The sequence below is a fragment of the Podarcis raffonei genome, chromosome 3 (assembly GCF_027172205.1).
Source record: "Podarcis raffonei isolate rPodRaf1 chromosome 3, rPodRaf1.pri, whole genome shotgun sequence".
Taxonomy (NCBI): domain Eukaryota; kingdom Metazoa; phylum Chordata; class Lepidosauria; order Squamata; family Lacertidae; genus Podarcis; species Podarcis raffonei.
The window spans coordinates 35,411,228-35,424,324 of record NC_070604.1 but is presented as its reverse complement, the minus strand read 5'-3'; the positions used below and the strand labels follow the sequence as shown (position 1 = coordinate 35,424,324).

The window sequence follows — 13,097 nt, the reverse complement described above, 5'->3', positions numbered from 1 at the left end:
GGTTGCACAATAAGAGGAAGAACATCTGTTACTGTTACACACAAATGTACAAGGAACATATTTTCCCTCTCAAAATAAAATACCAGGAGTATCATACCACATCACTTACATTTGTTTACTTACTCTCCTTAAAAAATAAATAAATCTGCAAGTATGCCATAAATGCACCCTATATCCTTTGGAAAAACAGTAAGAGTATCTGTTTAAAAAAAGTCTTTGAAGTTCTTCCTTGCTGTTGTAAATATTCCATCTGCCTTTTGAAAATATATGATATCACTGAGCTTTAAATGCTTCCATAAAGCTGAATAGATGTATTATATTATGCATTCAGGCTGATGCTGATATAGAAAGGGATGCAATAACAGATGAAAGCTGATTAAAGTAAATATATAAGTACGGAGCAGAGATATACTGTGCTCGACTGTGTATCTGGAGAAAATGATAAGGGACTCATTTCTATAGATTTAATACCATCTTATTATGAAATCATCTCTGGACGAACCATAAACAATCCAATTAATCACTGTGCATACACAAATGGGATGATAATACCTATGACTAAAGTGATGTGCATATTAGTTTTTGGGGGGATGCCCATACTAAGACATGATGATGATGATACATGGCAAGCAAGAAGTTGATTTTGTGTCCTGCTGTTACGATGTTTGCATTTCTCCACTTGAGAAGATGCTCAAGGTGACCCCAATTTGTGAACTTCCACATCTCCCCTTGGGGAGAAAATCTATTTGAAATGGGGGGGGGGTTGCTAGATTTGTTTATGCTTGTTATTTCAAATGTACAGAGGTACCTTTGAAATATGATTGGCTGGGGAAATTGTGGGTCTAAATTAACAGCAATCTGAAAATTTTCAAATGCATTCAAACTTTTTACTAAAATAGATCTTTTTGTGTGGTAAAGAACATTCTTTACTGGCTTTTGACCAATTTGAATGGTGAAACTCCACAGAGTGGGCAATATTCTGCCTGTATAAAATTTATATTATTTTATGGAAAGGTGGCTTTTATATTTATTTATTTATTTATTTATTTATTTATTTATTTATTTATTTATTTATTTATTTAATATACTAACCTACACCTGCAGGTCTCAGTATAAGTGGAGTGTAAGTTTCAGTTTCTGCATATTTTAATAGTTGTAGCAAACATATTAGCTTTTAAAAAAAGAGAGATGGAGAACCATGGAAACAAGAATTTGAAGACATGCTCCCTCTTTTCCCTACATTGATAGCATATCCCTTTCTCTTCTTGACCACTTCCCATTAAAGTTAATTGCACATTTCCTTTAGATGAAGCAGAGACACTGCAGACAAGGTTATAGCACTGTGACTTTAGAATATCTGTTGTGTGGTGGCAGAAGAACATTAAATAGACTTGGTTTTACTTGCATTCTTCCATTTCCTTCCAACAGAGGAGCATGAAGAATCCATTTACAACCTATACATCTCAGAAGTTCGAAACATGAGACTTCGTTTGGAGAATTGTGAAGATCGTTTGATTAGGCAGATTCGAACCCCACTGGAGAGAGATGACTTACATGAAAGTGTATTTCGGATCTCTGAACAAGAGGTGAGTCTTCTGAGTTTCTCTGTGGGCTCTCCAAAGCTCAGGAAATGTAACAGTCGTGTAATGATGAGCTCATAAAGAGCTTATTCAGAAGGGACCGCTACAATTATTTGCATGGCTGCATCTACAAATTAAAACGAGTAATGTGCACTTGTAGAGCTAATTAAAGTGAAGTAAACATTTGAGCCACCAGTTGGTTTTGGGGCAGTCTGTTTACAAATGCCTTCATTTTGGAATTCCCAGACTGAGCAGGTGAGCTTTACTGGTTCTTTGAAGATAAAAGTGAGCAAGGATCTTATCAAATAAGTCTTTTGGTTTTTGTGTGGCAGTGGTTACGACTTTTGAGTTCTAGCTTGGATTAACTAGTTTTGCTTTTACTGGCTTGAACCCTTGCTAGTTCTCAACAAATGGAAGGGCAAACAAACAATTGAAGGACACAACCACCCTACACTAAGAATAGGCAATAGAATGAAAGAATGATATCACCATATCTCTCCCCACCTCCCATTTCCACCAGCAGCAAGATGTCTATGACAAAAATGTCTCTCACCAAACGTAAACGAACTGTGAAAAAGACAAAGAATTGAAAGTGGAGACAATGGATGCACCGTTCACTGTTTATCTGTTTGCTTTGTAACACAAAAACCCCAATAAAAAGTAATTTAGAAAAATGGAAGGGCTCATTTCAATTTCAGAAGCATAACTGTCAACTTTTCCCTTTTCTTTTAAGGAATCCTATTTGGAATAAGGGAATTTCCCTTGAAAAACGGGAAACGTTGACAGCTATGTTCAGAAGGAACTGAGATTCAGTGGAGGTTCCCCACAGGGGTACAAAGGCAGGGCAGTTTTTTGTGATTTCCTCTTTCCCCTGTAGCCTCTCATGCTGCTCCAAAGGGTCCTATAACCCTTTGCTCATATTATCTTCTATAGTATTAGTGTCTCTTGACCTAAGGATGCTTATAATGATTGAGAACTGCTCCTTGCTATAGGGGGGTAAAACATTTCATCTTTGGTTCTGTAGAAACTGAAGAAGGATCTGGATCGACTCAAGGAGGACTTGGAAACAATCACAGACAAATGCGATGATTTTTTCAGTCAAGCTGCTGGTTCGCCCTCAGTTCCTACTCTGCGGTCGGAGCTTAACCTTGTAATTCAAAATATGAATCAGGTTTACTCCATGTCTTCCATTTACATAGAAAAGTAAGTAAGCCATCAAGTCATTCACATTTTGTAACACTTTTTCATCATCATCATCATTTGATAGGATGATGTAGCGTGTGCTTGGAGGGGAAGCGAAGTATATTCACAGTTTTGAATATTTTGTTGAATTGAATAATAGATACAGAATTTCATATGGCCACCTTGAAAGTGTTTATAAAGTTGAAAGGCCTGAAATAAATTTGCACAAACAAACAAATAGAAGAATGATCTTAGTCGTATAGTCTTCATATACTAAAACAAGTTTTAAAACTTTAGAACTATTTGGAAATTATGAATGACAAATGATCCCTTTTGTTTCAGGTTAAAAACTATAAATTTGGTGCTGAAAAACACTCAAGGAGCTGAAGCACTGGTAAAACTCTATGAGACTAAACTATGTGAGGAAGAACCATTAACTGCCGACAAGAGCAATATTGAGAACCTTATGGCTACATTGAAGGTATTCTTATGATGTACAGAAAAATAATAATGAGAAATAGGTGTGCTTTTAAGTAATATATATATCCTGTGGTTTTCAGAAACTGGTATTCAGAAGCATTACTGTCTCTGACCTTGGAGACAGAGCATAGCCATCAATAGGCTTCTCTTCCATGAATTTGTCTAAACTTCCTGTATCCAAGTTGGTGGCCCTCATTGCTTCCTGTGGGAGCAAATTTGATAGTTTAACAAGGTAGTACTTTAGAAGAAGTACTTTATTTTATCTGTCTTGAATCACCTGCCTTCTGTTTGGCCTTTAGAAGAATGAAAATGAAGTAACATGAGTGGCATTGAGATGTGGCCAGTTGACTGGTCAAATATTGAGAATTAGGAATGAATGTTGATTATTATGTCATTTCCCAGTAACACTTAGCTAAGAGCTGAGCTGTATATTACACCATCTTGTGAAAAGAAGATCAGAAGTTTAGAATCCTGAGGTTTTCCTCTCATCCCTATAGGGCAGGGATTAGGAACCTGTCCTCCTCCAGATGTTGCTGGACTCTAACTCTCATCAGCCTCAGCCAGCATGGCCAGTAGTCAAGGATGATGGGTGTTGTAGTCCAACAACATTTGGAGGTTTTCCATCCATGTTATAGGCAACAAAAGATGGAGGATCCTGAAACAGTCACTGGTCCCTTTCCTTCCCATATGGTTCTTCAGAAAAGAAAAACACAGCCAAATTATACGAGGAAAGAATGCAGCCTTTTCCCTTCCTTCTTATGCAGCTAATTTTCCTTAACTGCTTAGAAGTGGAAGACCAGGGAAGATTAGCCACATGAGAGATAAACTTAGGTATGCCTATAATTAGCAAAGTATTCCTCTTCATTATAGTTACAGAAGCAGTAACGGTGCAAATACAAAACCATTTTTTATAGCATTTCACTGAAAATTCGGGTGCTTTGTTTGTTTCCTGCATGGATACCCTATTACTAATTAGTAATATGATGCATTAGTTAGTAATGATGCATATTGATTTGAAACAGCAGCATTAGGATCTGTATTGAGATGTCACATGTTTTGTGTACCAGCAATGGAGATCAGAGGTTGATGTAAAAAGAGAAGTATTCCATGCTCTAGAAGACGAACTCCAGAAAGCTAAAGCAATTAGTGATCAGATGTTTAAAACACACAAGGAACGTGATCTCGACTTTGACTGGCACAAAGAGAAAGCAGATCAGCTGACTGAGAGATGGCAGAATGTTCATTCTCAGATTGAGAACAGGTTAGTACTCCTACTTTCTTTTCAGAAACTTCAGAGTGAAACCTTTCTTTTGGTGCGTGTGGGGTTACCTTATGCTGGTCTTGGAGTTTTGGCAGAGTGTCTGTTACTTTTAGGTGTTTTCAGGTAATTTCCTTCAGGAAGTCTCAACCATCATGTATAGCATAACTGAGGAGAGAAAGAAATAAAGAAGATAAAACTTCTCTGGTTTGGTCATGCCCATTTTGACAGGAGGACAGGTGCTGCTTTCTTGAGACTTCTTTCAAAACAGCTCCCATAACATATATATGAAGGAACACTGAGCAGTGAATATGGTTCCTTCATGCACACACAAGGCCGTCCCTAGGGAAGTGTGTGGAGCCGGACAAATCTTACTGTTTGGGCTCCTTGTTGCCTTCACCTACCCCCCGCCTGGCCCAGTAGTGGCCGTGGCTCCTCTTCAGTCTCCCTGTGGAGAGTCGCCATTTAATATGTGGAGAAACCAGCTGCTGATTCACCAAGCATGTGGAAGTGTTCCTGTTTTACACTGAATTCCACCATTGTACAAATCCATCCAACTGCTACCAGTGCATTGACAGTAAACTTACACATTGCATATGAAAAATCCCTCAGTAAATACATTTCTCTGCATCTCCTCCTAGGGCTTACTTTTTGTTGTTTTGCAGCTGCTGTTAGTAGCAACAGTCTCTCCCCCCCCCCCCCGCTTGATTTTTTTTCTTTCTTTTGCTGCTTTTTTAGTATTGGCACTGGGATTCTGCCTCCACCTCCCTGCTTTTCTCTAAGAGCGAAGGAGATGGAGAGCTTTGCCTGGTGGGCAAGAGGCTGCAGGGCCAACTAGGCCCATGGCTGTCACCTCCGTGCAGACCCCTCAGTGGCCCTGCCAGGCACATGTTACTGCTGCGATGTGGAAAGAAGCCACAGGGAAGCAACTTCCACACTGTGGCTTCTGCAAGATACATACTGCACGTCTGTGATTCCCTTGGTTCAATCCTTGCTATCTTCAGGAAAGCATGCCTGTCTTAGAAGCACTGTGTGGGTAGTCTGTCCTGACAGTTTAAGGTACCCTTATTTATGGCAAATGAGAATGCTCCTGCGTGCTTGTGAGATAAACATGAAGCAAATGCTGCCTATCTCGGACAGCTTAATTGACTGTGCTGGCAGTTCACCATCAACACTCAGGCACTCTGAGCGCAAGAGGTAACAGATTTTGTGTCGACTGCCGCTTGTAACTGTAAACAGACTGTTCCCTACAAATGTTCACCCTCCTGTTATATATATATATATAATAAAAATAAAACCCTGGCTAGTTATCAGTATAATTTTTCTTCAGCTGTATAAAACTTAGCCATTTTAACTATTGCCCAAATTATTTACTAATTGCTACTCACAGAACAAGAGGGGCCATAGAGAGGTATGGAGATGTGGGTTCTACTACCCCACAGCCTCAGCCAGCCCAGGCCAAGCCAGAAGGTTGGTGAAGGAGTGTGTGGTTTTTTTTTTTTTATTCTTCCTGTTGCACCAGTATCAGGCTGGCCCAGGCTGGGGAAATGGACTGAGGTAGGACTGAGCAGGTCCATGGCCCCAGCTCTCAAAATGCTCTGTTTCAGTGTCTTAACTGGGTACTGCTGTTGGGAGCACTGATGGCAACAGTATTTCCACTACCTCAGTTTCCATAGTTTCAGCTTTCTGTGGGGGAGTCCCAAGTGGTAGACAACAGTGGACAGGGGAATCCCTTCAATCTTAACCCCCTCCAGCACCACAGGTCAGTTTTTAGGATTGCAGTTATCGTAAATACCACATAATGTTTCGCTTTCCTTCTTCTCTTTCTGCCTCAAGCTTGAAAACTGCAGGAAAAAAAGTATTATTATTATTATTATTATTATTATTATTATTATTATTATTCCTGTAGATTGCAAGGCCCTTTTCTATAAAGACTTTTGTAATAGACTAGGTACCTGTTTTTCCCTAACAACCATGGATTTATTCAGCATATGAAGAACTGGGAATTTATTCTAAAGTGAGTCTTTTCTCCACATTCTAATCCTGAAGTTTTGCAACTGAGGAATACTGTTGCAGGACATGGAACGTGACTGCTCCGTTTTTCCTTTTGTTTTTTAAGCTTCTGCTGAATTCTACATAACTTCCCTCTAGTGGTCACCCTGAGTAGCTTTTTATGTCTAAAATACACTGGTACATGTAAGCATCCTTGTCTGAATCTGGAGGTTATCGTGGCAGGGGATTCACTTATTTTTCAATGCCTGGCATTTGAAATGAGGAACTTGTAGATAGAGACAGAGAGAGACAAAGCCCTTTGAAATAAGGAACACAGGGAGAGACATCTGGCTTCCTATAAAGATGAAGGGATGTTTGATAGAGAGATAGAAGGTTGCCTGGAGCTTTATGAACCCAGGAATGTATGTTCTTTGGCATGTATTCCTCAGAACTAATACATTTCTTGATAACTGTGAGCTCCTCAAAGAAGGCATGGAAATTAAAAAGAAATCAGAGAGTTTTTTTTATGAAATTGGCAAAGCCTTTTCTGAAGGTTTGCAGTAGAAATCCTGAGAAAAGGACTTCTAGCCGAATGATGGCTTCTGACAGCCAGCTGTTTATGAAGTGGTGTAGCCTAGCGCTGAGCTACAAACCAGGAATTTCTAATTTCACCTTTGCCCTGAACTTACTGTGTAGCTTTAGGCAATCTCTGTTCTGTTTCAGACTTAGCACCCACCCCAAAGATCTTTATTATGCGGGGAATAATAATACTGACTTGCCCATACAAGGTTATTGTAAGGTTGCTGGTGGTGATGATGGTTAGTTCTTTATTGTCATTGCTACTAGTTTGTTCTTCCTCACTGAAACAGCTTGCTTTTCACTCAACCAGGTTGCGTGACTTAGAAGCTATCAATAAATCCCTAAAGTACTACAGGGATACATATGGTGCACTGGATAACTGGATCAAGCAAGTCGAAGAAACTCAGCAGAGATTCCAGGAAAACCCACCTCAGAACAGTAAAGCTCTGGCCAAACAGCTAAACCAGCAAAAGGTAAAAGCTTGATTGATTGATTTAATTTGTTTATATGCCACCTTTCTGTAGTGAGCTGATAAAAAATATCCACTTATAACATGCAGGTTTTGTTCTAGGGCTTAGATGTAAAGAATTAATAACTAAGCTAAAGACAGCCAGTTTCAGTTCAGCTAATAAGAAATTTCCCCCTTTAAGCAGTGTACTGGATATACCTCTGTATCTTACATTATTAATAATCTAGTATGTTTCTGCATATGTTGGTTGAGGGGCAATGTCCCCCCCTTCCATTTTTCTTGTAGAGCCAAAGGTAATTTATAAAGCGGACGACAGGGAAACAGCCTTTCATGCTAAGTTTTTATACATAAACACAACTTTCACGTTTTCAGTCTAGTATGTTTTAAAAAACAAGTAGAACACCAACCTTCAGGATGGGGAAAGTTGCATAGGTTGATACTGTTACATACTAAAATTCTCTTGTTTATTTTACAGATGCTAGTGTCGGAAATAGAGACGAAACAAAACAAGCTAGATGAATGCCAGAAGCACTCAGAGCAGTATTCAGCTGCAGTAAAGGTAAAACTATAACTTCTGTGCACAGTCATTATTCTTTTTTAATTCTTTGTGGAAATGTGAGCATTGCTCAGCATCCAGAATGATGACAGTGATGCTGCTGTTCCTGCACCTGGAAGTCTGGGTATGGAAATGTGGAAGCTGCCGTGTCTTCTGAGAGATACACTTTACACATTGCTTCACATGTTGCTGTTACTGCCACAGCTGCTGCTCCAATCCACATTGTTAGGCTGCATTGTGTCAGTGGGCGCTGGCAGCAGTAGTGGGCTGGGGTGGCGGCTCTCAGCTGACCTCTAGCATAGGGAATCCGGTGCTCCTTCCAGTGCATTTGCAAAATGCTGACCTTGCTGCCACCTCACCTCACCTTGCCCCTCTACCTTGTAGTGGCGCTGTGGTCTAAACCACTGAGCCTCTTAGGCTTGCCAATCAGAAGGTCGGCGGTTCAAATCCCTGTGACGGGGTGGGCTCCCATTGCTCTGTTCCAGCTCCTGCCAACCTAGCAGTTCGAAAGCATGCCAGTGCAAGTAGATAAATATGTACCTCTGCGGTGGAAAGGTAAAAGGCGTTTCTGTGCACTCTAGTTTCCATCACAGTGTTCCGTTGCGCCAGAAGCAGTTTAGTCATGCTGGCCACATGTCCTGGAAAAGCTGTCTGTGGACACACACCAGCTCCCTCGGCCTGAAAGTGAGATGAACGCTGCACCCCATAGTTGCCTTTGACTGGACTTAGCCATCATGGGGTCCTTTACCTTTTTTATCTTAAACTGCAGCAGCACCACGGACCAGAGGTCAGGTGAACAGTGCCACCCCACCATCCATCCTCTCCTGTGCTGCAGGGTGTAGTCTGTAATCAGACAATCCAACCTACCCACTTGAGTGGCAGCTTTACCTGTCACCAAAGCAACAGAGAAAAGCCAAGAGAAATCTCCTGTAGTCCTGTTCAGCTGTGTGCAGGCATTCTTCCTATCTCTACCTCTGTTTCCAGAGTGACAGGTTTTGGATGGAAAACCATCAATGAAACCTGCCAGTTGAGCTGAGGGAAGTTGCTGTTTCCCATTCCAGTTATAATGTGAGTTCCATAGCAGCTGCATTGTCTTCTTTTACACTCCAGCTTCACTGCCCTAATGTCACAGGATATCCAGGATATCTTCTGGTGACTGTCAGCTGACAGGAGGTAATCTTTCCCTCCCGATACCTTGCATCCCCTCCCCCTCAAAATCTGTTCTGGAAGGTTTTCCCCACCTTCCAACTGTCCAAATCTAGAGGGGGATCTAGAACTGTCCAGATCGTATGCTATTGGGGGATTGCCTAAAATTGCCTCCTTCCCAGTTTTCCTGACAGATTCCCTTCTGCCAGCAGACCAGTCACCATTGGATATCACCCATAGTCTTTAGTACTCAGATGAATTTATGCAGCACTTGAGAGACTCCTAGTATGGAACAAGTAGCTTACAGGTTTACCTATTTCCATTTATTTTCTGCAGGACTACGAGTTGCAAACGATGACATACAGAGCCATGGTTGACTCCCAGCAAAAATCTCCAGTGAAACGCCGAAGAATGCAGAGCTCCTCTGATTTCATTATCCAAGAGGTAGTTGGACGTGCCTTAATGTATAATGCTTTATAATGGCCCACATTCCACTTCTGCATTTTGAAAGCTTTTGAGCTACATTCATGAAATACTTTCAGTCTAAATATACAAAGCTAGTAATTGATCATGTTACACCCTGCTGCTTCATTTTGGGTGCAGCTAGTCTGGCTACAGCTACTATATCCAGTCAGAGAGCCCAATGTGGCAAACATTGGTCATCTGACGTTGCCAGGGTTACATAGATTAGTTTACCACATTATTCCAGGGTACAGTTTCACCACTTTCCATATCATCAACTTCAGTGTAATGTGCAAATGTACAGTGGACTGTGGCCAGTGCCTGTGATTCAGAAGAGAGGGGGTTGCTCAGAGGTAGAGTACATGATTTGCATGAAGAAGGTTCGCGGTTCAACTACTGGCATCTCTAGCAAGAGGAATCACAGGTTGCATGACAAGGAACATCTGGTGGATGATACCTTGGAGAGCTTTTACACATCAGCATAGATAGTACCAAACTGGATGGAACAGTTGGTCTGATTTGGTATAAGGTAGATTAATGTGTCCAAAAGAGTTAATGAGGATTTGTAAACGAAAACCCCAAAATCACTGCAATTTAGAAGTTCAGTGTAGGTAGGGAGTTCTTTAGAGTTAAAGGATCTAAAGAACTTAGATTAAAATGTGGATACTGGTGACCATAGGGTAAAAGTACAACAAACTGACGTTTGGAACCTATCCCTGGCTGTGATTGAAATGAGGCTGCGAAGAGACATTTCTTTGTTCCAGAGTTTGCAAGCTCACCCATCAGCAAGATAGAGATTAAGTGCAATCGAGACTGAATATAATCACAGACTCTGTGAATGATAGCCAGAATACAAAGAGTTACAGAATGATTTATGAAAGATTATGTTCCTGTATATGTCTGTAACCCTCATGTCTTTTTGGGACCCTGAAGCATCCTTTTCTAATATAACATATTGAATGATGTCTCTGCTTCATACAGAAAAATGTGTTGGGATTCATTGCATTCAATAATTCATAAAATAAATGATTTAAGGCGTGAGGGGTTAGGAGGTTAATCCCATGATGAATTTGGTCCTTCATCTTTCATTCTTAAGAGCACCTCCACACCTGCTACCCCCAAAGCAGACAAAAGTCAACTCCTCTCAACACTCTGTTTGTTACACTGATTCTTCTAAGAATCTGTTAGGGTAATCTTTCTAATGTGTTTTGTATATTATGATTTAGAAAGACGCAGTTCATTTTTATCTCAGAAATCATCTTGTAACCTTACTTGTTCTATATAAAAGTAAATAAATTTAAGACACTCCATTTCAGCATTAATCAGTACCGTTCCTCTGTTTCATTACAGTTTATGGACTTACGAACACGCTACACAGCTTTGGTGACCTTGATGACTCAGTATATAAAGTTTGCTGGTGACTCTCTCAAAAGGCTGGAGGAGGAAGAGGTAACTCAGTAGATAACTTTCAAAGGGATGGTAAAACCACTAAGACAGCTATACTTTTTTAAGTATAAGGATAGATGATGTGAACTCCTTACGTACTCTCTAGATATAAAATGAAGGTTGACGTCACGTATCTAGCGAACACCAAGACTGACCTGAAGTTATCCGCTCTCATTGTCCCTACTATTTTTACTACTTTAGTTTGCTAAAATTCTATTGCAGGATTGGTTCTATATGAGAATTTCCCTAAGGTACTGAGAAACTTGTAAAATACCTTTATATTTATTGGCTTATAAGCTCTCTCACACTGCCGTGCTTTCAACTTAGCAGCTGGATTTGATAGTAGTCTAAGTAGTGATGACAGGATCAACAGGGTTGGGAAGTATGGCAAAGGGAGGCATCTGCATGCAAGCAAAGATATCTCAATAGCTCCTGTGATGTATAGTATTGAACAAGGCCAATTCAGAAAAGAGTTTTCTATTCAGTCTGCAAATAAAAATGGCAGGCAGACAAAGCTGCCAGTGGAGGCAGTGCATGTTGCTGTTGAAAGGGAGGAGAAATTTAAATGGTCTGTTTCACTGAAGGAGAGAGCAAGAGAGTACATGGGAAAACTAATTCTGAGCCTGTGATGAGAATAAAGAATAGAAGTCTGAAGGCAGGGCATTATCCTATGGGAATCAGCCCAATTCAACAACCCACTTGCCTTTCAGAAAGGTTGCACCCTGAGAACCTGAATAAAGACTTTGAAAAATATTCTCACAGTGTACTGATAAAGGTGGAAGAGAATATTCAAACAGGTGAATTGTTAGCCATTGTTGCAAAACTGCCCTAAGCAATTTAAAACCAAGGAAGGAATCAGTAAGACAATGCAGCAACAATTAAGACACGTGTCCTTCTGACAGGTGAATACTACTAATACATTACATAATATGTCTCTAGATAGCAGCAATTTTAGAACAGCTACCCCACAAGAAAGACTGTACAAATTCCAAAGAAAATAAATGTTGAAGGCCAAGGAAGCACAACTTGTTTCTGTGCTGTTTCAAAGGTTTACACAGTAGAAAACACCGTTATACAGCATAGTCTAAAAGTGTATGAACTAAATTGTGGTATGATGCAAAGCAACATCAACCAAAATATGAATTCAGTATTGTTATGTTATTCAAATAAATAGTGATGTAGTGCTGGCCAGTTCCCAAAGCAAAATAATTTTGAGGAAGGGTAATTTGGACATGAACCAAGAAAGGAAAAATTTGAAGATACCCTTTCTTGCAATCTTCAAATGCTGAGAGTTTGACACAGAATGTTGTCTGTGCTTTGACCACTCTATTCACTGGTGTTCACAAAGAAAATGTAGAGATGGAAGTGGATATGTTTTTTTAAAAAAGGAAGGATTTTTTCTAGCTGAGTCAGTGCTGCATAAAGATGTACATGACCATTCAAAGCTATTCGAAGAAGACAAAAATCATAAACTAAGAGAGGATGTCAGGAGAACAAAGTATGGAAACACAGGAAACGAACAGCCAGTTTTTGAATCGAGAATGTGCAGAGAAAGCATAGGCCAAAAGGAAGAAATAAAAAAGAAAGAGGTACATAGTTGTATTGAAAATCAGAGGCAATCATAACGAATATAATAGTATTATAGAAATAAATACTTCAAAATCATTCCTAATCATCACTTGAAACTTAAATATGTCTTTGTGTGGTGCGAAAATTGATTTAAAACTGATTCAATGGAGTTGCAATATTTAAACAAACTGCTAAGCTGTTGATTTGCATAATCATTCCTTTTATTCATTTACGTAGCAACATCAGCTACAGAAACCTCCCAGCTGACAACTTGTTTTGCTGATCAGGATTAGTGGGCGGGGAGATAATTAAATTATTACATTTTAATGATCTTTAGCATTGGCGTTTCCAAGTATCTTGTGGTTTGTGTTATATACC

At 39.9% G+C, this 13,097-nt stretch overlaps 1 protein-coding gene across 38 annotated transcripts in view; it reads left to right on the top strand.

Annotated features, from left to right (window-relative positions):
* DST (dystonin) overlaps positions 1-13,097 on the top strand; it is a 304,267-nt gene that overhangs the window by 154,210 nt on the left and 136,960 nt on the right. For all 38 annotated transcript variants that reach the window (XM_053381110.1, XM_053381108.1, XM_053381102.1 and 35 more), the window contains 8 exons: positions 1,429-1,586; positions 2,605-2,783; positions 3,105-3,243; positions 4,310-4,503; positions 7,382-7,544; positions 8,016-8,099; positions 9,579-9,686; positions 11,055-11,153. In XM_053381110.1, coding sequence (XP_053237085.1) covers positions 1,429-1,586; positions 2,605-2,783; positions 3,105-3,243; positions 4,310-4,503; positions 7,382-7,544; positions 8,016-8,099; positions 9,579-9,686; positions 11,055-11,153 — 1,124 coding nt within the window. The remainder of the gene's footprint in view (positions 1-1,428; positions 1,587-2,604; positions 2,784-3,104; positions 3,244-4,309; positions 4,504-7,381; positions 7,545-8,015; positions 8,100-9,578; positions 9,687-11,054; positions 11,154-13,097) is intronic.